The sequence below is a fragment of the Crocodylus siamensis genome, chromosome 4 (genome assembly GCF_052110815.1).
Source record: "Crocodylus siamensis isolate JL-2025a chromosome 4, ASM5211081v1, whole genome shotgun sequence".
Taxonomy (NCBI): Eukaryota; Metazoa; Chordata; order Crocodylia; family Crocodylidae; genus Crocodylus; species Crocodylus siamensis.
This window is the reverse complement of record NC_143398.1, coordinates 23,789,019-23,815,924: the sequence shown is the minus strand read 5'-3', so window position 1 is coordinate 23,815,924 and position 26,906 is coordinate 23,789,019. Positions and strand designations below refer to the sequence as shown.

The 26,906-nt window shown below is 43.7% G+C and overlaps 2 protein-coding genes and 2 long non-coding RNA genes across 4 annotated transcripts in view; 2 read left to right on the top strand and 2 right to left on the bottom strand.

Annotated features, from left to right (window-relative positions):
* Nucleotides 1-2,927, bottom strand: part of LOC149865558 (uncharacterized) — a 43,807-nt gene extending 40,880 nt beyond the window's left edge. Inside the window, exon 1 of the long non-coding RNA XR_016441730.1 lies at nt 2,811-2,927. This is a non-coding gene — a long non-coding RNA (uncharacterized LOC149865558). The remainder of the gene's footprint in view (nt 1-2,810) is intronic.
* ORC5 (origin recognition complex subunit 5) overlaps nt 1-11,182 on the top strand; it is a 217,354-nt gene extending 206,172 nt beyond the window's left edge. The window contains exon 16 of the mRNA XM_090041980.1: nt 10,715-11,182. The gene's annotated coding sequence lies outside the window, so the exon portion shown is untranslated. The remainder of the gene's footprint in view (nt 1-10,714) is intronic.
* On the bottom strand, nt 5,802-18,441 carry LOC149865556 (uncharacterized). The gene is made up of 3 exons (XR_016441729.1): nt 18,268-18,441; nt 9,214-9,313; nt 5,802-5,899 (listed from the first exon to the last, which is right to left on the bottom strand). It is a non-coding gene; the product is annotated as an uncharacterized LOC149865556 (long non-coding RNA).
* RELN (reelin) overlaps nt 17,417-26,906 on the top strand; it is a 567,367-nt gene continuing 557,877 nt past the window's right edge. Inside the window, exon 1 of the mRNA XM_090041978.1 lies at nt 17,417-18,169. Coding sequence (XP_089898104.1) covers nt 17,914-18,169 — 256 coding nt within the window. The 5' untranslated portion in view covers nt 17,417-17,913. The remainder of the gene's footprint in view (nt 18,170-26,906) is intronic.

Genomic DNA, 26,906 nt, shown 5'->3' with positions numbered 1-26,906 from the left:
GATCTCCTCTGCTGTGAGAGTCAGGCACTTGTAGTGTAGGGAGAGATACCCCTCCAGGCAGCATGTTGTGGGGAAGTGTGGGATTGCTTGGGGTACTGTCAAAGCTCAGGGCCCTATGCCATGTTCTCAGGTGTGCCTGGGGCACCGTGACATTCAGCAGCACCAGGGCCCCCTTCAAAGTGCTCAAACAGCTCATTGCAGCACATCCAGGGGACTCTCAGTAGGGGCATGCATAGGGCACAAGCCAGGAATGGCCCACTGGGGAGAGGGCAGGAGCATCACCAGCTCCGAATCCCAGTCAGGAAGGAGCCCCCTCACCCCCTGTCTTGCATCCCAGCCGATGTGGGCCTGGTGCCATGGAAGCAAACTGTCTGGTCTGCAGGAGGAGAAAGGGTGAGGGAGTTGGTCCGGAGCAGCCATGGCACCTGCTGCCAGGAACCAACCCTAGCCTGGCCAGTGGAGGGGATTAGGAAGGTAGACTGCCTGCTGCAAGCACCAAGTGGGCTGCTTGCCCCTGCGAAGGAAACGGGGACAGAGGGTTTGGCTGGAGGTGACCTTGGACGGGGGCCACCTGTCCAACTACCATGGTCCCTGGGCACCTGTGTGTGCATGACCTCCAATGTAAGGCTGAGTGGCACACAGCCCCTTGGTAAGTGCATATTATCTCTGAAATGTTGCAAACTCTTACAAAGAGCCTATCTTTCCTAGCTCTGCAAGTCCAGCAGCTGTACACAAAGAGGCACCAGCTGCTGCTGGTGATGTGCCTTCAGGGATGCTTCCACTGTCAGCCAGTGCCCTTGTTACATGCCACCTCCACCAGTCACAGATACAAGATTGCACTCTCCTGCTGGACCAACTGGTCATCATGGCAGAGGAACAGTTGGCAGACTCATCGGCCTGGTGTACCCAGGACATCATGCACTGCCGGGAGAGGGACTGCGAGGACTGTGCATTCTGGAACAGGTTCTGAGCCCTCAAGGAGAGGCACACTGTCCCCCTCGAGAAGATGCTGGAGGCACAGGAGCAGCAGGCTGCCATGGTGGCCCAGGAAATGGAGCTATATAGGAGATGGCTTGGTGCTCTACACTATACTGGCCCAGGCAATTACCTTCATGCTGCCCACTGCTCAGCCCTTGGCCCTGGCCCCACCTACCTCCTTGCAGCTGCCTGCAGCCCAGCACAAAGCCCCCAGTGAGCTTTGGCCAAGGTGCAGCACTACCTACAGTGGCCAGAGCCCCCTGCCCCTGCTCCCATGCTGGGCTCCCCAGTGGCTGGGCCCCTGCCTGAGCCGCCCTCCACCATTCACCCAGGATCCATGGAGCCCCTGAGTGGGAGCTGCTTGCAGTGGGGCCAGCACTGCATGCAGGCCCTGCTGGCATTAACCCCATGATGGAGGAGGGGGAGCAGGCAACACAGCCAGAACAACAGATGCCCTCACCCTCGGATGAGCCCCCAGCCTTCCAGCCTCCCTGTGGCATCTGTAACCACAGTGGTGTGGCCAGAAACTAGGGTGCTAGGTGCCTGTCCCAAGGATCCACCCCATAGGCACCTCCACTCCACTGTCCCCCTGCCCTGGGAGGACACACAACACAATGTACGTAGTTGGCATGGGGAAGAGGGTGCTTTATTGGTGGTGGATGGTGGGTCTGTGGTTGGGGACAGAGGCTGGTGGGGGAGTTTGGTTTGGGAGGGAAATGAAGACTGTTGCTGGAAACTGTCCACAGTGAGTGAGTGCGGTGTTGGGGGTGTGCTATGGGCCTGGGGTCCATGGCCAGTCAGCCAGGTGCCCTGAAATGGGGGGTACAGGAGGAGGAGGTCCACCAGTGCCTCTCTCACATGGTGCCTTGGCCCACCATTGCTGGGTGTGTGGCTCACCCAGGGCCTCAGAGAGGTGGGGCCCATTGCTGTTGCTGCCACTGCCACTGCAGCTGGCAATTCCACTGTCAGGCATCCTCTGTCCATTGCACCTCCTCTGCCCGTACCTCATGGAAGAGCTCCCCCTCCAGGCCTCACAGGTGTTATGCAGCACACAGACTCAGACAATGATCTGGGTGGGGGGTGTTGGCCTCAGCAACCTGGAGGCAGATAATGAGGGCATACCAGTGACCCTTCAGAGAGCCGAAGGTGCACTCCACCAGCATGCAGCTCTGCCCCAGGCACCCGTTGAAATGTGCCTAGTGTGGGTTGAGCTGGCCGGTGTAGGGCTGTATGAATCATGGCAACAGTGGGTAGGTAGGGTTCCCAGTGAGGAGGACTGGGACAGTCATCACCCAGCTGCAGTTCCAGAACACCTGGCACAAAGTGCTCACTCTCCACCAGGCCTGGCAGGGGAGTTCCAGAAGACCTGGGCATTGTGGGCACTGACGTTTGTGAAGGTGCCCTGGTAGTCCACCACAGCCTGAAGCACAACTGAGTGGAAGCCCTGTTGGCTGTAGTATGGGCAGTCCCCCAGGGATGGGCAGGTGACAGGTGTGTCATGTCCAGGACCGCGATGCACTGTGGAAAGCCCAGAGCTCAGAATCCTGCTGCCACCTCCAGGGGGTCATTGACTCGGAGCATGGTGTGGCCCAACACATCCTGGAGGGCACCACAGACCTTTACAATGGCCTCCCCAGTGGTTGCCTTGCCCACCGTGAAGAGGTGACCACCGTACCACAGGTTGGCAGGTGTAGCAATCTTGGCTGAGTACAGAGTCAAAAAGCCTGAGGGCTGAATCAATTCAGGCTTTGCAGGTTAGTCTAAGGTGCAGAGGTTAAACAGAAACAACTGGACACACATTTGCTTTTGATTCAGGAAATGCAGCCACATACCTGCATTGGCTCAGGCCAGAAGTGGGGGGTGGGTATTCGTGCACAGCTCTCTGGCATGTAGCCAAAATGGGTTGTGTCTTCGCTTCCTCTTCCTGCTGCCCCTGTGGTCTCTGGGATTTACATTCCAAAAGTACAGCTGCAGAACTCTGCCGTGTTGCTCATCACTTCCTCTTCCTGCTTCCAGGTGCTTCTGGGATTTGTAGTTCACAGTCACAACCAGCAGTAAGTTTTTATCAGGGCAAGGCAGCTCTGTATTCGGGGGAAGTTTAACCCCCATCCCTGGCCCCAGATCCCAGCCACGGTTTGTCTGGGGGGTAGGGGTGGACAGTCCCTACCTCTCTCCCCCACAATCCTTCTCTGCTGGAGCTCAGTACAGCCCAGACCAGGGCTGGAAAGCATGCCAGGATACTGGGGGACTGTAATTGAACTTGAACCAGGAAGGGGTCTGGGACAGAAGTTTCATAAACTGATTTGACCCAAATCAGTTAAATCTGATACTACAGTCAGTAAGGTTTATCTTAAACCAGCTTCAGACATTTTGAAACTGGTTTATGTGCACTAACATTCTGTTCTGTTACAGGTTTAAACCAGTTTCTGATGACTTAAACTGGTTTATGTGTAACTTTTTCCCCTAGCCCTTGAGGAAGGCAATGGCCACCCAGATCTCCATGGGAAGGGGTGGCCACGTGGTGATGAACTGTCACTCCAGGCGTGGCTGAGCTGGATGAGCAGCTCCTGGAATGTGGCCCAGTTCATGTGAAAAGAGTCTACTCACTGCTCATCATCCCAGGTGAACAATGCAGAGCTGGCAAGATGGGCCCATAAGCAGCAGAGCTGGAGCCCCAGGAGCTCATGGATGGCACCTGTGGCAGTGTCCATATGTGTGTCATTGGCATCCCTGCCACCTCCCAGTCTGGGAGGTGGCCTGGAGCTGGTAGGCGACAGCCTGGGGGGTGTGGACCACAGGTGGAGTCGTGAGCTTGGCCAAAGGGTCGTGCAGCCTGGGGGGGACACATAGGGTTGAGGATGACCAAGACCAGGCAGCAGTGACTATGGCTGTGAAGCGCAGTGAATGCAGTGACGAACAGAAACCCACGGGGCTGGTCATCACTGCCGGGCCCTGAGTGTGGAGCTGCCATTGCACACTGGGCACAGGCTCTGCAGACACTGTCATAGAGGACTGTGCCAGAGGCTGCAAGCTGCTCTGGTCCAGAAAAGCATGTAACTAGATAACAAGTAGGGCTGCCTTTTAAAGAGCATCTAGATCTCCCTGGCTGCTGCAGGGGGTTGGAGCAGGACATGAAGAGGCCTGGATCAGCCTAATTCCATAAGGAGCAAATCTGCTCCCAAGAGGTGTCATCATGTGTAGACACCTTCCTAAGGCTGGCAGTATTTTAGCGCACAGAAAGCATTAATAGCACATGTAGATACGCCCAGTTTATATGGACTAGAGCAGAAAATTGGTGGCCATTTAGCTACAATATTTTCAACATGCTATTGTATCAATGACCGAGTTTATGCCAGTTGGGGTGAGGAGCCAGCTGCAACATAATCCCAGTCATATCAGGCAGGAGACTTGAGACCAGTTATGTGTGATTTAAAATAAATAATACTGAGGCAAGTGGGAAATGCAGGTTGTCAATAAGAAACTCACAAAACTAAAGATATGGTTGCTTGTAGTTTAAAGTAGACAACACACAATAGTACCTGTTAGACAACAGGACAGGCAAGCCGTGGGTGTGATTATATTACAGCACCATAATAACCTGAAAGAGGAGGTACAACAGTCCTCATTAGCCCCTACCCAGCATGCCAAGAGACCATAAGGCTATATTTCAAGGTGCTGTGCACCTAAATGGTTAGAAATGGACACTGACATTTCATCTTGTGAGATGACTTGAAGATAGAGTTATGGTAGCTCTTGTGGAGACAGTGAAGAAAGCATGGGAAAGTCTGCAACAAGGAGGCATCATTGCACCCATTTAAACTAGAACAGAGTGAATCAGCATCCTTATAGTGGTGGACAAACCTTCAGGTAACCTGAGGATCTTCAGTGGCCCAAAACCAGTGATCAGAGCATTGAAGACATCACAGCTCATTGCCAATGACTGAGGATACATTACCTGATTTATCCAGAGCAAAAGTGATCACTGCTTTTATAAAGAAAGAGTTCTGGCATGTTGAACTAGATGAGCCCTCCAACCACCTGGATGGTAAAGACATCTTCTGGCAGGGACGGCTGGGAAGAAATGGCTCTGGACATAGGCTGGGTACAGGGTTCTTCCGGTGTGAACTGAGCTACCCACTAAGGAGATTCACAGGCATCAAGACTGTAGCTAATGGTATTTCTACTGCAGGAGGAAGCAAGGACCATCTGCAATGATTCCTAAACAGGTGCTGGAGTGAAACATGAGACAGTGCAGAAAAGCTGAAGGTGAAGACCAGGGTCCCTTATACTGGACAGGTTTTGGCTTCTGCGGGACACCGACTTGATTCAGAGAAACTGAGATCCCTTGAGGGAATTCCTAGACCAGAGTATGGGAAGGAAGTCCAGTGGTTTACAGGGATGGTCAAGCATCTTCCCACAACTCAGCCTTCAAAGAAAGTCTTGGAGCACTACTAATATGAAGCCAGCAATCCATAACATTTGCTTGTAGAGCTCTGACAGACACAAAAGAAGAGAAAAGGAGCCACTGGCTGTGCTCTTTGAAATGGAATGATTCCATCAGTTCACCCTCGGGCAGAGGTCGATGTGCCGTCTGATCACATGCCATTATGAAGCATCGTAAAGAAGTCATGAGTGAGTGCACATAAGGAGCTATAATAATTGCTAATTCTAAAATTTTGGGCAAATTTTTTTCACTGAAAAATGCAATTTCATCCCAACTGAGAATGTTAATTATACCATGTTGATTTTGACGGACATTTTCAACAATGTTTCTGAAATAACTCAACCAAAATTAAACGATTTATTGTGTTTAGCATTTTCTGATTTTATTTAGATGGTTGTGTTTTGAGTTTCTGTGTAGTTTTGCACTTGTTGCCATGTCCAGAGACACCAAACTTCTTCCTCCTGTCTCTTTCCTGTCCTGAATGACACAATTAAAAATAAAAAAGGTCAAAATGTTTTGCCTTTCTATCATGAAAATGTTTCAAATACAGCAAAATGAAATGCTGGCATTTTTTCAAAAGAAAACAAAATATTTTGACATTTTTAATGAACCATTTAATTTCAGAATGTCTCAGTTTTTATCCCTATTTGGTACAAAACAAAATTTGGTGAAGCTTTTTATAAACCTGAAATTCTGTTTTTTGAAATTCTGTTTTTTGGCCAGCTCATATAACAACATATGTCACTGAGACTCTGATAGTATGATGGAAAGATAAGGTACTGTTCAAGTAAGCTACTGTTGCTAGCATATACACTAAGCAGGTCATACCTTCCCATCTAAAACACTCATTTTGCTGTATATGTTATACCTCAACCCCAGCTCCATTCATGTGTTACCATATACTTACAGCTCTGGTTGAAAGCACCAAGCAATACAACCAAACTCTAAAGGAGAGGGTATGGTCTGGGTAGTAAAATAGTTCATACTTGGGGACAGCCAGATTGCAAGGAGCAACTACAGAAAGTTACTCCGTGCTGCCAGTTGAGGAATAAGCTATTTGTCTTAGGCAGATTTTTGTTTCAAAAAAGCCAAGCAGTAATTCTAGTACAGTAAGAGTTGCCATTGGGCATGTCTACATTGTTACTGCTCCATGCTGTAATGCTTCCAAGTAGTACTAAAGTAGTGGAAGTACTAAAGCATAGCACAGTAACTGCCTGTACTGCGCCGTACACTCAGCACACTGTAATTTTTAGCAGCTATTTTGCCATAGTGGCACTCTATAATGGGGGAGCACACTGCTACAGCAAAGTAGCTGCTGATCATGTGTCACCATAGCACAACACTACAGTGATGTAGAGTCATGTGTAGACATGCCCACAGCAAGTCACATTTACCACTTTTGCCTGGGTCTAAATTCATGCTTCTGCTGAGCCCAGGCATGAATACTCGATAGGGAGTACATGTAGAGTCATGTGTGGGGTACAAAGGGTGAGATGACTGATCAAAGGGGGAGACTTTGCAGCCTCATGGAGTCCCAACCCAAACCCGAGAAAAGTTTGAAATAAGAGTTTTCACTTTTAATGATGATGACGGTCACTGTAAATTACTATTCCTGTTTCTGGGAGATAAACTATTTGTAGATCACTCAGGAAACAAAGCAAGCATTTTGTGTACTATGACTTGTCTGACATGCTATGATCAGACGATTCGTCATAGTATGCTGCAGTAAAACTCAAATGACTCAGCACCAAATGGGAGTTCAAGAATAACATGTCTTTCCCCAGGAGTCAGAAAACCATGAAAGGCAGGATCATCAGTAAAGCCAGCCAAGAAACTGATGGCAACGACAAAACAGACAGGAAGGGATCCCAACATTGCAATTTTGGAGGAAAAATTAGACCCTCCCTGGGGTCAGATAACAGCACAGCACAGGAACTTTTGGGTCAGAAAACAAGGATTTTTTTTTCCCCAAGACAGTAGTTTACTTTAGCCCAGCCAACAAACATCAGAAAGCACACAGAAACAGTTAAGAAGATACCATGCTAAATAGGCAACCTGTCAAATGAAAAGGCCAGAAACCTGAGGCCTATATGCACAGGTAAGCAGGTATGGATGGAACCAGCAAAAAAACACTAAAAACAATGGCAAAGCCACCACTATGCTCAAGAAGGCCTTAGGTTCTGTGAGGTAGCAATGGACTCAGGATATCAGTAGAGATGCCACGAAAGACACCTGCAGAGTAGTGGCCAACAGCTGAAATATCTGGAGAGCTAGCCTCATCTAGGGAAAACAAAAGAAAGAGGTCATATGACCAATGCAGAAGAGTTACATAGAACTAAGGCTGTGAATGAGCAAAAGCATGCCTCCTATCAACAGTGATAACCCCGAAAGAAATGGGAGACTAGTTCAAAGACTAGCACGCTTGTCTGGTCTAACAGGGAAACAGGAGAAGTAAAAGCTGTATATATCCCTAGTGGCTGTGTCCGGGTGGGTATGGACATTTGGACATTTGGTTCCCCAGGCACAAGTAGCAGCAGCACACCTTGCACTGCAGGAAACTTGCCCCTGGGGGGCACCTGTGCCATCCACGCTTTGGCATGTGACAGGTTACCCCAGGGGTGGTAGGAGAGGTTGGGGTCAGCACTGTGCTGGCCCCAGCAGCCATACCTGGAGTCCTGCGGACCTCCTGGGGCTGCAACAGCAGTGATCCTGCTGGGCAGAGCCTGGTTGGCAGCCACAGCGTGCCTCCAAGTGGCCTGACTCTGCTTTTCAGTGGTGTGTGCTGCCCATGTGTGCACTGCTCCATTCCCCCCAGCCCCCTTGCAGTTTAGGGGTCAAAAAAACCTCCAGAAAAAACAAACCAGAGCAGCACATGCACGGGCAGCGCACCCTTGCAGTGTGGAGAACACCTGACTGTGCAGTATGTGGTGCTGCAGATGTGTTTGTGGGACCACATACTGCACAGCTGCAGTCCTCTGAACATCCCCAGTGCGGGCTGTGAGCCAGTGAACATCCAGTTAGCAAATGTTTGCACAAAACCTGACAAAAGTGTTAAAAGTAAAGATTCAGGCATCTTGGCAGGTGCAGGAGGAGTATAGGCTGCAGGAGGCACCAGAAAGCAGTCATGGCTAGGAAACTGTCTACAGTTCCAGTATTTTGAATGCAAGAAACGTAAAGAACTCAGTCGGTTCTGGTAACTGAGGAAAAAGTATCTTGATCACAGTCAAGTGAGAAACTCCATGGGGAAAAATATATCTAATACTTTTGTACAGTCTCTTAAATCTAGCAAAAGCATACCAATAGCTACAAGTAGAAGGGAGTTAAATTTAAACTGGAAATAAGGTGCAATCTTTAACAGTAAAGGTAATTGAACACTGGAACAAGTTACCAAAGGTTGTGATGAATTCTCTGTGACTCGGAATCTTTAAATCAAGACTGGATGTCCTTCTAAAAATTATTCAACTAGAAATTACTTGATGCAGAAATTACTTGGTGAAATTCTATGGCCTGTGCTGCACCGGAGGTCAGAATAGACAATGACAAAAGTACCTTCTGGCCTTAACATCCATGGACCAGATTCTCAGTTAAATTAAGGACCTTATTCATTGCCAAGGTAAAGGGGCATTCGGGTAATTGGAGATTGTTTCTAATAATATACATTTAATATTGATTTATGTATAATTATATATTACAATTAAAATGTAAGTCAAACTGTCTCCCCATTAATCTGAAAACAATCCTGAGAAATAGGCAAATATTGTCATATTTCTTACCTGGGTTAAGTGACTTACCTAAGCACAGACAGAAGTAAGTCAGTGGTAGAGGTGGGAATAAACCCCAGGTCTCCTGGCTGTCTGACTCAAGACTGAACAGTATAACCATTCTTCCATCCTAAGAATAAAATACTGTGTCCTGATATATATTTTGAACTATGTAGGAGATTTTCATTGACAATCAGTCACTGTAAGAGCTTTCTCAGTGACCTTCTTAAACAGTGCTGGGAGGAATGTATGACTCACAAGTAATGAATTTTATACTTTTAGTTGAGGATTTGTAATAATGAAAAATTTCTGCTTATTGTTTAATATTCTGGCTTATTCTAATGCTGTGGTTTGCTGCCAATGCAAAGTAAGATGTTAAAAGTAACTTACAAATCTAATTTTCCAACTAGTCCTATTTTGTTGGATGAAAAAATATTTTGGGGGGTCAGAATTGAAGTGAAAATGATATTCAGCTCCTAACATCTTCATTAAATCCACACGTCCTGTGCTACATTGCCAACATTCACTGTATAGTAGTCCTACTCTGGTTCTCTCACATTCCCTTTGCCATGGCTTATTATGAAAAACAAGTAATTTGACAAGAGTGCCACAATGTGGCTACAGTTCCATAGCATTATTTTGGCATTTTCTGTGCAATCCTTGTGCTGCAGGACCTGAACAACTGGGTACGCAGCCACTGTGGGAGGCTGAAGATGGGAGGATGCTGGTGATACCTGTAAAAAAAGCTGTATTTTTCTTTATTCATGTCTCCTTTTACTTGGCTGCTGCAGCCTACTCACATTTCCTGTTCCTTAATTTTTCTTACCCACTTTTCTTCCATTCCTGGCTGCTTTGCCATGACAGTGTGAACATATCCATACATAAACACATATACGCACAGTGCTTCTTTCTTTTTGCACTCCTTCATCCTTTCCACATTTTCAGAAAGCAGCAAATTGAGAAGTTAGCCCCTCCACACTTTCACACCTCTGCATTATGCTCCTTCACAGATGAGAGCCTAGAAAAGTATTGCTCTGCTGTACCTCCTCTATATTAGAAACTTTGTCCCTAGTCTATATATACTAGCTGGCCAGAACCTGACTGCATTGTTAGGGATGACTGCTTTTTTAGCCCACACTGTCTTGATTGGCACTTATTATAGATGCCCAGCATACTTTACAGCCTGGGTATGTACATACCCAGAGAATGTCACTGAGATGCTTCAAGCACTTCACAGCATAATGGCTTAACTACACCACTAATCCAGCCTAGAGGGCTGGAAGGCTGATCCCTACTGGACTGAAAGATAGTTCCTACCCCAAAGGGTTTGCAGCTAGTACATAATGTAGCTGCTCAGTTACTGGTGATGTAGGAGTTCCTCCCTACCTGCTGCTAGGCTTTTGCACTGGCTGTTGTTGGGAGCAAATAGAGTAGAAGGATCTAATTTAACATTTGAAGGCCCTGATAGACTAGGCCTCACATAAGTTACTAAACTCTGACACCCTAATGCATGTTTCATCTCAACCCACAGGTCAGAGAGCGTGGAGTTTCTGCTTCTGGGTGGCAGGTGTCAGGCCAGAATGTGAGCTGCCTGTAACTTTGCTGCTGTGACCCTTGGCCCCTGGAACGCCTTTCTTTCTGAGCTGAGAAGTGCTCCAGACTGAGCCTTTTTTCAATACTGCATTGAGATGTTCTCACAGTTTCCTAAGCTGGGGTACAACCTTACAAGACGTAAGATTTATTTGGTAATAACTTTTATTGGTATAACTTCTCTCATTCTAAAGAACTTTACTCTTTTCTTTGTAGGTTAATTATGATTTGTATGCATTGCCTAGGAAACATTTTCTGCAGGGCAAAAAATAAATCTATCTGTATAAAGTTCTATGTCTGCACAAACCAACACTGTGTGTACATTTAAGAAAAGTGTTGCATCTTTGCCATGCATCACATACTTTATATGTACTTTAAATACAAATGTTAACGTAGATTCTAAGTAACCTGCAATAAAGTATATTGTTTGTGATTTTTGGTAGTCTTCAGGTTTCACACTCCTTAGATGAAACAGAAGGAACATCTTTTACAAACTTCCTGAGGATCTGAATTCTGCTTCCCCTGGAAAAGCAAACAGTCAGAATTGTCATAGCCTGTTAGCCATGTGTACCTTAGGTCCTTGAGCTTATTCTAGTAGGAATAGTGAAGTGGGGAGATAAATTAGGTTGTAAAATGGTCTAAGGGTTTCTTTTGTGGCCACTGACATTTAAAAAATTCTTCAGATAAAAGCTAACCAGGATAAATATTTGCAAGTTAATAAAAGCCTTAGAAACCTCAACAGGCAGGTATTACACATGTACACATCCAGGATTCCTATTATAAAAATCCCAGGAAACAAATCTACAGTAGGAAGCAACATTATTGGACATCAATGTTTGTTAAAGCAGATGCATGTTCCTATAAAAAAAAGTGTATTCAATTTTTTCAAACCAAATGTTGAACAAAAGATTTTAAATTCCTTAGCTCTATTTAAATATACTGTTTATGAATTATTAATAGGAAGCATAAGTGCACTGGATCAGAAAGAGAAAAATCAGGTTTTGTATGCCTATGCTATATTTAAGACCTTAGATTAACAGAAATAAAATCCACACATTCTCTGAAGTATTTAAAACTACAGAGAAAAAAATGTATTTAGAAACTTTTGTATCCTCAAAAATGTTCATCTGTACAAAAGAGAAACAATCAGAATGTTTAAAATACATTTTAATGTCAGACAGTATCACTGAGTTGATTTTTAAATTGAATGTTTTTTGTCGTAGATTTGAACACTAACTACTGATGTGTAGAAACAGGCAGGATTCCTAATAGTATATAGGAGCATAAACCTTTATGCTTGCTAAAATTTTGTAATACCTAACATTCCATTATTTAACTATATAGCAGACTGTTGCTGATGTTTTGTTTGTTTAAAGGCATTTTTATCTTTATTTGAATGGTTACTAAATCAATGAGAGATTTATGGAAATGTGCACAAACAGACCAATCCTATAACATTACCGCTGTCATGTTAGAAAGGTATGCCAAATTTCTGCTTGTTAAAAAGGAGGCTTTTCCAATATTCTCTTTTATATTTATAGTTTCTTAATGTTCTTGAGCAATAAGGAAATATTAATTTAAATAGTTGGAAGGAAATGCGATATAAGAGAGAAGAGATGGCGATTGTATAATGTCAAATGTATTTTAGATTAAATGGTGAAACACAGAGATGCCAGAAAGCCAGACACATACCAGTCCAGTGGAAAATAATTCAGCCAGACAATTGTCATTGTTTTCACCATAGAAAAATTAAATCTCGTAATAACATAGGCATGGAAGTGCCTCTAATTTCACATTTAGGGCCTTGTCTAGAAATGACTTGTGCTCCGTTTAAGAGCAAAGTTCATGTAACTGGCAGGGAAAGATTGCATTATTATAAAGCTATGACAAGTAATGTGCACAAAAAAGGAATTCATCTAGAAGGATTATTTGGCATGGCAAAGGAGCCCCAACCCTTTCTGGTAGTAATCGAGAGAGAACTTGCATAAATAGGGATGCAGAATAAGAAGGATGCATGAACAAAAGACTGTTTTTAAAGGGAAGGCAAGTTTGACTACCTACTAATTACTTCTAATTTATGCAGCCAGCACTCTCCTCCTATACCCCTGCAAACTTTGCAACAGAAAGGGACAAATACTGATTTCATTTAAGGTGGTAACAGAAATCCCACTGACCTCCAATTAATGAGGAAGCATTTGGTTACCTGAACGGGTGCTGCCTTGATGGATTCTAGTTTGTATTCTGCTGTTTGAGGAAGAAGTCCACTTCAATATTTCATATTTTCTCAGCTGCCTTACTGAGGCAAGAATGGGTGGGATGGGAAATATATTCTGAGTGACTCGGTATGATTGTGTCTGCAGTTACAATGAAATTACTTGCTGAACATACCTTATCTTCCCAATATCTAGAGCGTTGGCTGCTGTGCAGTTAAAAATCATCCCTGGTGTCTGAATTTGACAACAGCGTGCCTGAGCTACAGCTCCTGTTAGGCCCAGGAGTAAAACTGCCTCCGGTAATGTGGTAATACTTTTTCAAGGATGAAGTGTTCATGAGCAATTTTTTCCATTGTATCAGTACAAAGCTGGTTTCTCATGCACATCAAACACACCACTCTTCTTGATCCATCAGTGATTTTTTTTCCTTCAACAAAAACCTTTAAAGAAGTAAAAAGTACAGAGGTAACATACTCTTGTGCGGTGGTCACAGGTGGAATACATGCATAGAAAATGCAGTATGCTTGTGCTGCTGAGTGGTATATAAAAATATCTAGTGAAAAGATTTCTCACTTTTAACTTTTCATGCTGTGTTGTTTCCATTTTATTATCTTTATCAGCGATGATGAAATAAAATGCTTCAAGTTATTGTCCTGGGTTTTTTTTATTTTCTTTTAAAACTTGTGTGTAATAGATGACAGCTGTGGTTCCATATTTCTGTGGTTTTCATTTTAACATGGAAGAATCTAGCTTTATAATGCTCCATGCATTTTATTTACACCCACCACATCCAAAATCATCTGCCATAGAAAAATTAATAAAGAGGCAACTCTCTTGTTTACCTGCCTTTCAATTCAATTTTTTTGGATATGAGTTCATCCATTGAACAAAAGGAATAATTCCATGGTTGTTGTTTACACATTGGTATGGATAGCAATGGATTGCAGCCATACTATAGTGTGGTCTGATCTCCCCCAGGTAGGCACAAATGGAGTGGATCAGTGCCCCCAAGGAAATTCCATTCACTTAAATACTGTCTGCGTTTGTATTGGGATACAATATTCTTCACTCATTTCCTGTTTCAGACTAAACCATGCTCTTCTTTTAAAGGGAAACCATATTCCACTCCTGTGATGGGTGAAATTCCCCCTTGGTATCCTGTAGCTTGTATCAGACGGGTGTTATATTGCTTATATGGTACATGAGGATCTTTGGATCAGAGGCCCTTTAGAATACATAAATAATAATTATTACAGTTGTATTTTAATTTTGAGAAGCATAAATTGATCTTAGTTAATTTTCCTGTATCAAATGGAATAGTAATGATTTCTCAACTTTTACACAGGTCTGTACCTTACTGTAAATAGTGAAGGGTTGAATGGGATTTTTTTTCAAAGAAAATGGGACAAACTCCTCTTTGTAAAAGTACTATGTGACTTTAATTGTCTACACAGACTAGTATGCTGGTTGCTAAATTCTCATTTTTAAGATTTTTCAACCTCAGATTTCTGCAAATAAATTGCATCTAACTCCACACTCAGTGCACCTAAGTTGTAAAGGTGAAAGAGGGCTGAATCCATTGATGCTTCCATTTCTAGCTTCAGAGCTCTAGTTCAAATACCTTATTCAAACCCTCTTGCTTTCTACCATCTCAGAGAGATTTCTCTAGATGTATAGGGGATAAGATCATAGAGACCAGTTATGTTGGAGGGTAGAGTGACTCATCCCCCATTTCCTGTTTGCTTCGCTGAGCACAGCTACGTAAGATGTTTACTGTGCAGTAGACTAATTAGCTGTGCAGTAAACATTGTGCATCTACACATGCACCTGTAGTGGCTGGAGTAAATTTATTTACTCCACAGCAGCATAGTGGTTGTAAATACAAATACAGTCAGCTGTGGAGTAAAAAACTGCATGTGCAGATGTTGCTTCACCTGGATGGGGCATGAGGATGCTTCAGTGAGGGGGTTGCCTGCTGGCTAGTCCCGCAGGCAGCATCTCTGCAGGACACTGAGCCAGGGGCTGGGGAGCAGCCCTGAGCTGGCAGGCTGACCCCCTGGGTCCCTTGCCAACAAGGGTTGCTCACCCTGGCTCAACATGCTATGCACGAATAAACTCTGGAGCTTAATGCTTTCAGGCACACATTCAAATGGCATGCCTAGGAGCAATAAACTCCAGAGTTTATTCATGTGCATTAATTGCATGTGTAGATGCATCCCCTATTTTCCTGGGAAAGTAAGGTGGCTTCTTGTGAGTCCCTAAGGTCTGATGCTGTGACACCTGGGAAAGCAGAAGAGATAGGTATTGAAGAGAGAAAAGGGCTAAGGTGAAATTTGTCTTCAAGGAAAGAAAGAGGACTGAAAAGATAAATAAGACACAAAGGTGGAGAAATAATATGGAAAGCTGGAAATGGGTAGAAGATGGATGAAGAAATGGGGTAAAGCAATGACCAAGACATGGCTTTCAGGTTACTGCATGTAGATTTCATAGATTTCATAGACGTTAGGGCTGGAAGGGACCTTGGAAGATCATCAAGTCCAGCCCCCTGCCCGAAGGTCCCTTGCAAGTCCCTTGCATTCCTTTACTTGACATCACTTATTGTTAGGGGGTATATGTGTAAGATTACAAAGAAAGGGATGGGAAGGGTGCATTAATAAAATTGGCTACAATGAGTTCTAAGCAACTGGAGACAGAGAAAACGACATAAAATGTGCCCAAACAGGCCCTATCCAGTTCCCAGTGAAATCAGGTGAAGTATTCCTACTGGCTTTCATGGGAATTAGAGCAGCCTCAGTTTGTCCCTGTTTACCTCCGTCAATCACCCTGGAAGATTGACTACTGCCCAACTTATCTGGAAAATTATCCTTGAAAAAAGTTAAAAGTTGGCAAGTCTTATTCCTACAGCCCAGTGGATAAATTTGGCCCCCATTTTTCCGCAGCAATGGGAGCAGGGCATTATCCAAAGATCCCTTATTCCCTTCTCCTGCCTCTTATTTAATATAAAGGAGTGTCAGTTATGTTCGGCACCACCCCCAAATTAATCTGCTGACTCTTCCCCCAAATCCTATGGTCAGTTCTGCATAAAAGTGCATGACTGTAACCTCAGTGGTGGAAACTTGTAGGTGGGGATGTGCGTGGGTTGGGAGCAGATTACAAGAATGGGCCTAAATCCTTTTCACATGGCTTCATAAAATCACCTTGCATAATTTGGCACAGTTTGGCATGGCTGGCAGTCTCTTCCCAATGAGCAGTGAGCAGGCAGTAGCAAGACTTGGAACGTGTTGTACTGGGAGAGGCTTGTGAGAGATCTTGCATAGCATTTGCTTGCATTATGCTTGGCTTTAAGAAATGTTATTATTAGCCCATCACTTTTTATGAGCATTCACATTCATGAAATGCCCAAATGTAAACAATAAAAATGAAGTTAAGAAGGAAAATACTGAGCCAGATTGAGCCTCTTGATGGTCACAGATGAAAATCCATTTCTGAAGCAGCAGCTCAGGATCTGGGCCAGTTGGAACGATTTCCAGTTTGTCCTCGCCCGTTCATCCTACGCTACCATTTTTACCTTCTCTCTTAATGACAGGGGTTCAGATTGAAGCATGCTGCCATGTTTTCATCCAGGCTTGTCACAACCATTGTAAAAGTTTTCCCCTGGCCCCCGGCCCTCCTGTCAGGACTGAATAAAATGGGAAACTATAACAAAGTTTGGCTAGTAGAGGATGAGCTTCGTTTTGGCAGTGTAGCCAGGTACAGCAGATGGCGAGGCCCTCCCTGGAGGACGGTGTGTAGAATCTACATCAGATGCATGGGAGGTGGGCCAGGGAAACAGCCTGTGTGAGGAGAGGGAACGATATAGGGCAGCTGCAAGATATGTAGCATTCAACTTGTTCTTCCTTGAAGAGGGAACCTTTCCCTCTGGCAGTGAAATGAATCCAGGAGGGACCCCCTGGCTCGGGCCAGTTTTGCACTTCAAAAATGTTGGCAGGTACGCTCTCCTTTCCAATTACATCATGTCACTAATGCTCACAGTGGCTGTGCTGGTCGGGCTCCAGCCCTGGGGTGGGAAGGTACTTTAATCTCTGGCAGGCCTGTCCCCGTCTCCTGATGCCGCGGCCCTTCTGCTAACCCATCCTCTGTTAAAAATGTATGTTTCCATGAATTATTCTATTCCGCGCTCAGCTCTTCATCCCCCCCCTCTTCAGCTCCTGCCTCTATGCCTTCCCCATGACCGCGGCTTGCTTTTTTTTTACAGCCGCCCTGGTCAGGGCTGCAAGAAACATTAAAACCTGGCCATAAAGACCCCAGTGCCGCGGCTCTCCTTTGGGGGGGGGGCGAGAGAGGCGCCGAGCCCCCCTCTGTGCTGCTGCCCGTGGTTTCGGGGTGACCAAAGCCCCCCGGGCCCCCTCGGTAGGCGAGCTGCTGAGCCTGGGGGCAGGAGCGGAACGAGGGGGCAGCAGGAAGCCTCCAGCGCAGACAAAGAGGCAGCGCCGGGGCTGTGCGGAGCTCTCCTCTCCTCTCCCCACCAGCGACGAGAGAGAGACAGAGACAGAGACAGAGAGGGAAGGGGGAGGGCTTCCCCCTCCCGCTACCCAGGCACCGAGGGAAAGAAATTATTTCCAGCCCTTGCGTTTTCTGCTTCACCTCCCCCCCGCCCCAGCCGTGAGTGGCAGCGAGGAGGGACGCGCTCGCCCCGCTCCCGCTCCAAGTTGGCCGGGCGCGGAGGGCGGGGAGGAGCCGCTGCCGCCACAGCCACCGGCGGGGCTTTAAGAAGGTGCGGAGCGGAGCGCAGCCGCCTGCTCCGCCGCTGCCCGGGGGGAGCCGCCGCCGCCGCCGCCGCCGCCTCCTGCCAAACTTCTCCGCCCGCAAAGTTTTGCTCGGCGGCTCCCGGGGCCGCCCTGCATGAGCCCGCGCGGCCGGCGGCAGCATGGAGCAGCGGCAGCGGCAGCGGCAGCGGGGCGCGGGCGGCGGGCGGCCGGCGCTGCTGGCCGTGCTGGGCGCGATGCTGGCGGGCGCGCAGGTGGCCGGCGGCGCGGCGGGCTACTACCCGCGCTTCTCGCCCTTCTTCTTCCTCTGCACCCACCACGGCGAGCTGCAGGGCGACGGCGAGCAGGGGGAGGTGCTCATCTCGCTGCACGTCGCGGGCAACCCCACCTTCTACGTGCCCGGCCACGAGTACCACGGTAGGTGCCCCGGCCCCGCGCACCTGCCCCGCGCCCGAGACAAAGGCTGCCGCCTCGCTCCCTGCCCGGCCAGCGCAGCGCTTGCCCCCGCGGGCTACCTGGAGAGGTGTTGGCTAGCGGGGCCTGGGCGTGCTTTCAGTCACTCTTGTTTGTACCCGCCGTGACAGGCAGAGGACGCGACCGGGGGAGTTCGTCTGTCCTTTCTGAGGCACGCCACGAAGACAAAAACGCGCCCCCTCTGCGCCGGCCCGGCGGCCTCGGCGGTACCTCCAGACGCACCTTTCCGCCTCTCGCGACTTGTTTCAGACTCCTCTGTGTTGAAGCTGCCCGGCCTGGCTGATCCCCTCCCCGCCGGCCGGCCACGGCAGCTGGCGGCGCGGAGGTGCGCAGGTTCAGGGCAAGCCTGATCCAGACTTCACTGAAATCAGGATAAGTCTTTGCGCTGACTTCAGTGGCTTTTGGATCAGACCTCTCCTGGATAAACTGCAGCCCCTTTCCCTGATAAATGTGCAGTAGACGCTGACCGGTGCCATTCGGAGGTCACTAATATCTTTGGCATTATCAACTAATAAGAGGGTGACACGGGCTTGACCCGAGGAGTGGCTGAACCTTGTCAAGTCGATGTGACCCCTGGGAAGAGGATTTGCCTGTAAGAGCGAAAAGTGGCAGTGTTAGGCCAAATATAGACACCTTGCCTCAGAGGTGGAGCAATTCACGTAATAATACTGTACGAAGGAATAATTTTCTAACTGCTCAAACTGAAGAGCACTAACAGATGGAAATAAGTTACTTCTCTAAGCTGAAGGCTTAACTTCCCTTGGCTGGTCCATCACACCACACGCAGGTGTCTTCGTCCTGTGGCAGACTGTAACCTCCTGCTTGGACCAGCTTTTGGTTTTACCCTAAAGCACTTCTGGAAATGGGAGTAATGGCATTACTTAGCTGCATTACCATAATTTCTTCGTATAGGAGATAGTCACATATAAAATCTTCTTAATCAGTGGCCACAGTGGATTATTTAAGAGGCATTTCCTTATCTCCTCCATAGCCTCAACACAAAAGCTGATTGTAAAATACGTTATTTAAACAGTCAAAGAGAAAATGTACTTAGAAAACCTTGTTAAGAAAGAGATACTATATAACAGCACGTGGTTTAGAGATGAAGTTAAACTCTTTACTTAGAATAATAACCAGGAAATTAAGTCTAAATTTTAGTTGTAAGTAAATATTTTTCATTTTGGGGGTTTTTTCTTTCCCCCACCTCATTTTCTTGTAATTGGATTTTTAAAAACTAGAACATTTCCAGGAGAATCCAAGTGTGTGTGCAGAGACAGTGTAAGCTGCTCAAATTGCTAAAAGCTCTCATTGTTTATTTATTAAATAAAAATTGCTATCCATATAAAGTCATCTACATACATCAAAATATAGATTAACTTCTTTTTTCTCTTCAAGCCCCATCTTCTAATCTACATCACACTAAAATCTGTTTATTTTTAATTTAAGAAAAGTTTAATGACAAAAACCAGTAGAAAAAAGCTGAAATGATGAAATTTTTGTTTTGCAAGTCTTTAAGCAAACACTTGTGTCCCCCCCCTTCCAAAACAAATGGGTAATCTACACTCCTTGTTTCCTAGCTAATACTTTGCTTTCCAGATCTCTGCTTTTATTCAGTATTTAGACATTACACTTTAAAAATTATGCTTTTTATGGTCATGGTAAAAATGCTCCTGGTAGGACTGCCTGTCCTGCTGAGGCATTAGGTGAGCAAGGGCTGCAAGCACTGTGGAGTTGACAATTTCCTTTCCTGAGCGGGTTCTGAGAAGAAGTGAGTTTTATGTCCTGCGCTGTTCATTCTCTCACCGTAGATGCCAGTGTAGAGCAATATCAAAGTCTCAGAGGAGGCTGCTACACCTCTTGCATTTGGGGCTTGTGCTGTAATATTGATTAGGATTTTAAAAGGCAGGGAGGTTATATCAACCAGGAATCAAATCACTGAAGTCTCCTTAACATAAGCAGCGGTGGTTTTTTGTCACTGTTTTGACTCAGAAACCTTTATGATGTGTAAAGTTATGCTGAGTTCCCCAGAAATTTGTTAACTTGGTCGCTGGTCTTCTTGTATTACTCTGTTGAGTAACTACATTGTCTTTGGGGATGTCTGGCTTTAATTCTTACATAAAAAATACTGCTGCTGGGTCTGATTCTCAACTGTCTCGCACATTGTGCAGTCATTTGGCTCTAGATTTGCAAGAGTGCCCTGCAATTACAAGCACAGATTGATTTTCCCCAGGTGTCAGTATAAATAGATGGAATTTCAAAAAAGCTTAGTAACTTGTATGTTGATCCCTTTTAAAAATGTGGCTACAGGTACTAGGATGTGGGGAGGCTGACCTTTTGGAAAAGTAATAATCCTTGGGACCTGTTTCACAACCAAATGAAGTCAATGGGAAGACTCCCTTATGAGCGTGCACAGTGGCTGTAAAAAGCTGCTAAATAAACACAATTGTGTTCTGTACACATTTTGCATGGATGTAAAAAACTACTCAAAAAATGCAAGGAAGTGAGCAGTCAGGACCTCAAAGTGGCCCTGAGCGGTAAATGCATATGCAGGTATCTTGCACTGCTCTGAGTAGGTTGCCTCTGACACTGAAAGCAGAGTACCCACCTGTAGCACAGACCTGGCTAGCTAGCTTGAGGGTGGCTAATTGGCCCTGTCATTCAGCAGTGCTAATTAGCAGCGTCTGCACAGCACTTCAGTCTAGGCACCTTATTTTTGGTTTAGTAAGCTCACTGGGCAGAGCATCACAGCATGCTTGAGGGCTGTGTTGCTTTTTTTTGTAATTATATAGACATGACCCATGTATGCATGTTATTGCACACAGTAGTTGAATCATTCAAAGTGTCACCTCTGTTTTTGTAACTGGTGTTGTAGTTTGACTCATTGGACCAAAGTCAGACAGGCTACAAGCGGCTGTTGCTTCATTTTAAATTAGTGTTTGAGGTTGAAATTTGGCCTGCTAATTTTAAACCAGTGGTTCTCAACCCTTTTTAGACTCGAGACACCCTTCAGTAAGTTCAAGGCACCCTTAAGAAAATGCCAGTTCTTAGTTTTCCTTCATTTCTTGATTATAGAAAAATAACGCAGCAGTTTTTCTGTTGCAAAGAATCAGCAGGCCCACAACAGACTGCAATAGGTCAGAATGTTTTTAGCACTCGGAATTCTTGTTTGAAACTCTGTTTTACCTTGTGAATCCCTTTTGTACACCTAGCAGTGCTAACATTGCGTGGTACCTCATGGCACCCTAGAAGGGATCTGAAGGTACCCCTGGGGGTCACAGCACCCTGGTTTCAGAATCACTTTTAAATAGACAAAGAATTTTAAAATATTCTGTCATACTAATATTCTAAGGAAGAATGTATGAATTGAGTGCACTCTAATCCTACTCAAATGAGCACCAAAATACATTAAAATGATCTTAAAGAGATAGTAATAGTTACGAGAAAAGTACAGCTTTTGTAATCAATGTTCACTCTCAGCAAAAGAAAAGGAGAAGCACCAACTATTTAATTGTCTACACATCTGATATATCTTACTATTATTCATGATATGTACAGCATTAAATATTTTGAGATCTTTCCTAACAGTTGTTCCTTTAGCAAACAAAAACCATTAAGAAAATAAATTCATGCATTCTGCAAAAAATCACTGCCAGCCATTCTGTTTTTAAACAGTGTAATTTACTGTTACTGTAAAATGTAAATATGGCCTGGATCAACATTTGTCATTTAAAAAACCATCCTTTAAAGGGTTTGTTGTGAAGAAACAAAAGTACTGAGTTTTCAGATGCATAGCACAAAGGGAGCTTTATTTATGTACATTTTCAAATTGGTTTTTGTTTGTACTGCATTAAAATAGATAGGGTTTAATCATTTAAGGTTCTAAACCTTATCAAATCACATAAATTAATTAAAATAATATTGTACACTTAAGGCATGTGGGGGATTGGTTTTATTTAGATTTTTTTAATTCAACGTTTCAGAGTTGTTGTTTCAGAGGCCAATATTATGTTGACTGAAAGCTAGGGAAAGTGAAGACCGGGGAGGATAAGTAGCCAGGCCAAAGTCATGCAACATGTTCATAGGAGCCAAAGGACCAAATCCCAAATCTCCTGACCTGACTCACCATTCTGTAACTACTAGGTTATATTGGCTTCTGTGGTAATTGAGTGTACTCAGTCTCTTGAGGAATTTGGTTATTTGTTGCTTCAGAATATACAGCGGTGTTGCACTGAAAATGATAATATTTTAGCAATGGGACAACTACTAAGTTCAAGTGGGTAATAGAATTTTAAATATCGTAAAGAGGGTATGTCTAGATCAAAGATGATACTAATCTTGGGAAACCATATGCTGAGGGATTGAAAAAGGGTTTCTTTTCTTTGCTAAATTCCTAAAATGAGAGTGCAAGAAAGTACATGTTGAAGTAGGTGACCTCTAACTTTAAATTCATTCTCTAACACCTTCTTCTGGCTCTTTAGTACACTGCTATCACTAACTTTTACCCATTGATTTGGTTATAACTCACATCATGATACACATACAAAAAAGGAAAAATAGTCTTGTGGTTAAGACAATGGACTGGAAATCAAGAGATCACAGGTGCTGCTCCAGGCTTCCTATGTGACACACTGGATAAGCATGTACCTCAGTATTACATCTGTAAAATGCAGATGATAATAATTCTTTGCTACTCGTGGGGTTGTTAGTGAAGCTAAATTCTCTCATGTATGTGAGCTGCATGGATACTATGATGATGCACAATAGCCATATGAGTCAAAATGCATCATTAAAGATACCTTAAAAAATTCTCAACTTAGTGAAGTCGCTAGAATCTATAAATATATAATGATAATAAATGAATATTAAAAATGCAATTACTTATTCAATGGCAAAGTTAAAGAAACTTTCTACTTTTACATGTATATGAAAATGACTTAAGTCTGCATCTTTACACATTACACCTCATTACACATTCATTGCACAATACAACTGCAATAAAAATTACTAAGATGAATATTTTACATATGTATTTCAAGTGCACCTATCTATGTGTTTCACATACACATTGCTTACTAGTTGGTGAACAGTGTTATTACCTGTGACAGTTATTTCTGGAAATAGATTATTTTTTAATTAAGTTGATTGAGGACTTGAATTAGTACTTAAAACTCATACCCAACATCAGCCTAGCTAAGTTAAATACCTGTGTACAGTACTAGCTTAATTTGGGGCACATGCTAATTCTCATTCCCAATAGGCCTTAGGTATATTCTTAAGTGCATTGTGAAATCAAGGTCCTCTTGGTTTGCTTCAAGCTCTGTTGCAGTCCTTCTTCATGTTCCCCCTGGCCCTTACATACAAGCTGTATGTTTGTAGAAAAATTTCAAGCATGTAATATTAAACTAAGAACTCCTGTTCCTGTACCTGTAGTGCTTTCTTCTCAGTTTATCTTATAGTCAGTTTCTGTTCCTCATCTCAGTTCTTCTACAACAGCACAAATGTACACCATAGTTAGTGTTAAGCAGATAGGTGTGTATGAAATACATAAATATATAAACAGTTTCATCTTAGTAATTTTATTGCATAGTTGTATTAAATGGTTTTGAAGACACAGACTTAAAATACAGCCTAAAATATAATGGTAATGACTGTTGCGATTCTTGAATCTGCAATATGTTGTCTGGGACCATTGCTTTGCTAGGTGGTGAAAAGGGGATTTTAAAAACTACTTCCAGTGTTAGTTATGCACTTCTTAAGCTCTGATAAAATGTTCCCGAAAAGCTGGTTTCTACCTTCATTGTTCAACCATAAAAAATGAATAATGTGGTTTAATATCTCTTTATTTCAGCAGTCTTTGCTTTATTCTTAAGGGGAATTGATACTTCTGTTTTCTGGTATTTATTTATTTTTGAGTTGGTTATTAAAAAGCAATGTAATGGGGCCCCTTAGTGAGAGAGCAAGAGACAAAATGATTGCAGGGAGAGAGGCATTGTTTGAGGTAAAATGAAGCAAGGCTATTACAGAACATCATTTAAAATCACTATTTTCCATTGCTTCTGTATCAGTTATTCAGATAATCTAGCAAGGTTCTTTGGGTCAATCTGGAATTTTTTGTTAGACCAACGCAAATAGTTGGAAAAATTATTCTTTGCAAGCATTCAGGTACAAATACCCTTTGTCAGGCTGAGGATACATCTGCAGTTGGTGTGTGCTCTTCCTGGATAGAAAGAATAGTAAAGAAGCCAGAGGCTGGTATGCATGCAAGAAAGGCAGTCCATGAAGATGTAAATTGAGGAGTCAGTGGGTGAGACACAGGTGGGGGGAGGGAAAGGGACTGAATGTGGCTGGTAGATAGTGGACAGGCACCTGGGGAGTCAGATGTTAGGCAGGTTATAATGGTTATAAATCCACTGTTTCTATTTAGTCTATGATTTTTTGTATCCAGTAGGTTGATGAAAGAAGAGCACACACCAACTGCAGATGCTTCCTCAGCCTGATGAAGGGCATTTGAACACAAACGCTTGCGATGAAGCATTTTTCCAACTATTTGAGTTGGTCTAATAAAAGATATCAGATTTACCCAACTAACCTTGTCTGCTTATGTTCTTAGATCAACAGGGCTACAACCTATACCCCTCAAATAATCTAAAGCAGTTGTCATAAATGTCCAGAAATAGAAGAATGTATAAGATATAATGTCAGTGAGGCTGCACTGGTATAACTGAACCCTGATTTGGCTCCAGGTTTTCAAATCTTGTCAAGTAATTAGAGTTTTTGTAGGCTGTTTTCTCAAAAACTTCCATTTTGCTCCCTTATTTATACCAATCTTTGTGTTGAGAAAGAATAGAGATTTCCATTATATTTTCCTAAGCTGAAGAGGCATGTAGAAACTACTGCTCTCAGGAAGCTAGTTATGCCCTGGGATTGTTATGTAGATCCTCCCAACCCTGTGATAAGTAGGCCAAAAGGCAAGGAGTTAGTCAGATGTGGTGGAGGAGACAAAAGAATTAAGAATAAGAAAATTTTAGTGCTTAGATCTGTTTTCTTCTCCCATGTCTTAAAAAAAAAAGTTGTTGAGACTTGCACAGCATACATGAAAGAAATTTGCATGAGATCAGCATCTGCAAACTAGATCTGATCCATTAATACTCATCTAATGTATTCTGTCCATGGTCCATTGTGTACAGAGTATATTTTCTTGCATAAACTGGATTTGAGGGCAAAGAAATATTTGACCTGTTTTCTCTGTTTTCTATACATTGACTTTTGTCACATAATAGCTTTAGGGCATGTTATATGGCCTGTCTCATTTGTCAGGTTTGTGCCTGAGGTGTTATGGACTGGGTATATGTTTGAGTGACATGTGAGTCTGTTCATTTTGACCTGGGTCATTTGGATGTCTATATTGCTTTGTAACTGTTGTACAACTACCAAATGAAGGGGACTGTTGTAAATTTTTAAAAGTTACGTTTTTGAGATCTCTACACCGGAAACTGAGAAATAATGCCCATCTTACTACTATGGAGTTTATAAGAAAAGTATAAAGAATATTATAGCTGATGCCTTCTTACAGATGGTGTTTCACTGGAAGAGATGTAAAAACATAAGGGTTTCATCTGTTATCTTTCCAGTAGTGGGTCCAAATATGTGGCCAGCAGATGGCTCAGCTATTTGTAGTGTCAGACTTGGGATTTATGCAAGGAGGCACAAGTCCATAAAGACCTAAATAATTTGATTTGACAAATTTGCAAGAAAAATAATCTCTAAATCCCCTCCTAGTATATCTGTAACTGTGGACTGGCTTGTCCTACATTACAGAAGTTGGGATCAGCAAGGGATGCCAGAATGACCCACATATGTCAAATGACATTTGATTTTCAGGACAGGAGAATTATTAATTTGTATCAGTGTATTGCTCAAAATACTAGCCACTGTACATATGGACATAAAGTAGAAGCTCTGCGTCAAACAGCATGCAGTCTGAGGCCAAGATCCTGTAATAAGATTAGCATGAGTTCTAGGCCGTGAGAAGGCCATGGATGATGGGCATTGTGTGGAGAAGAATGTGTGTGTGGGTGGGTGGGTGGGTGAAGGGGCAGGAGGGGAAGGGAGAAGAATAATGGTGCAGAAGAATATATCAACATATACATAAAATGTTGTTGTTAACATAGATTTGAATGTATAAAAACATTGTTAATGTAGCTATAGACATATATTCAAATATATATGTTCCAAGCCAATGTCTTTTTGTGTATAAAACTCGTTGTCACAAGTATCAATTAGATGACAAGTTTAGTAGAACTGAAAAAATAATTAGATGTTCATTTCAACAATAAAAAATGGTACAGTTTTACCATAGCATAAAAATATACGTATTCAACAAGATGTAACACTCATGCTTCAGGACACAAGATGACTACTAGCTGACTTTGGTACGATGTAGGGGAATTCTGTGTACTTCCCTTTGATCTACTGGCCACTCTGTTGAAACAACATTGATTCACAAAATTTAGTGCTAGAATGTCATGTAACTTTCTTCACTTGACCATGTCTTTTCTTATACGTAATTTAATGGTGATTGTTTTTGAAGTATTATATTTTTATTTTCACATCAACTTATTATAAATCACCTTACGTCTGATAATAGACAACGTTCTAAATATAAGGAGCTCTCGAGTTT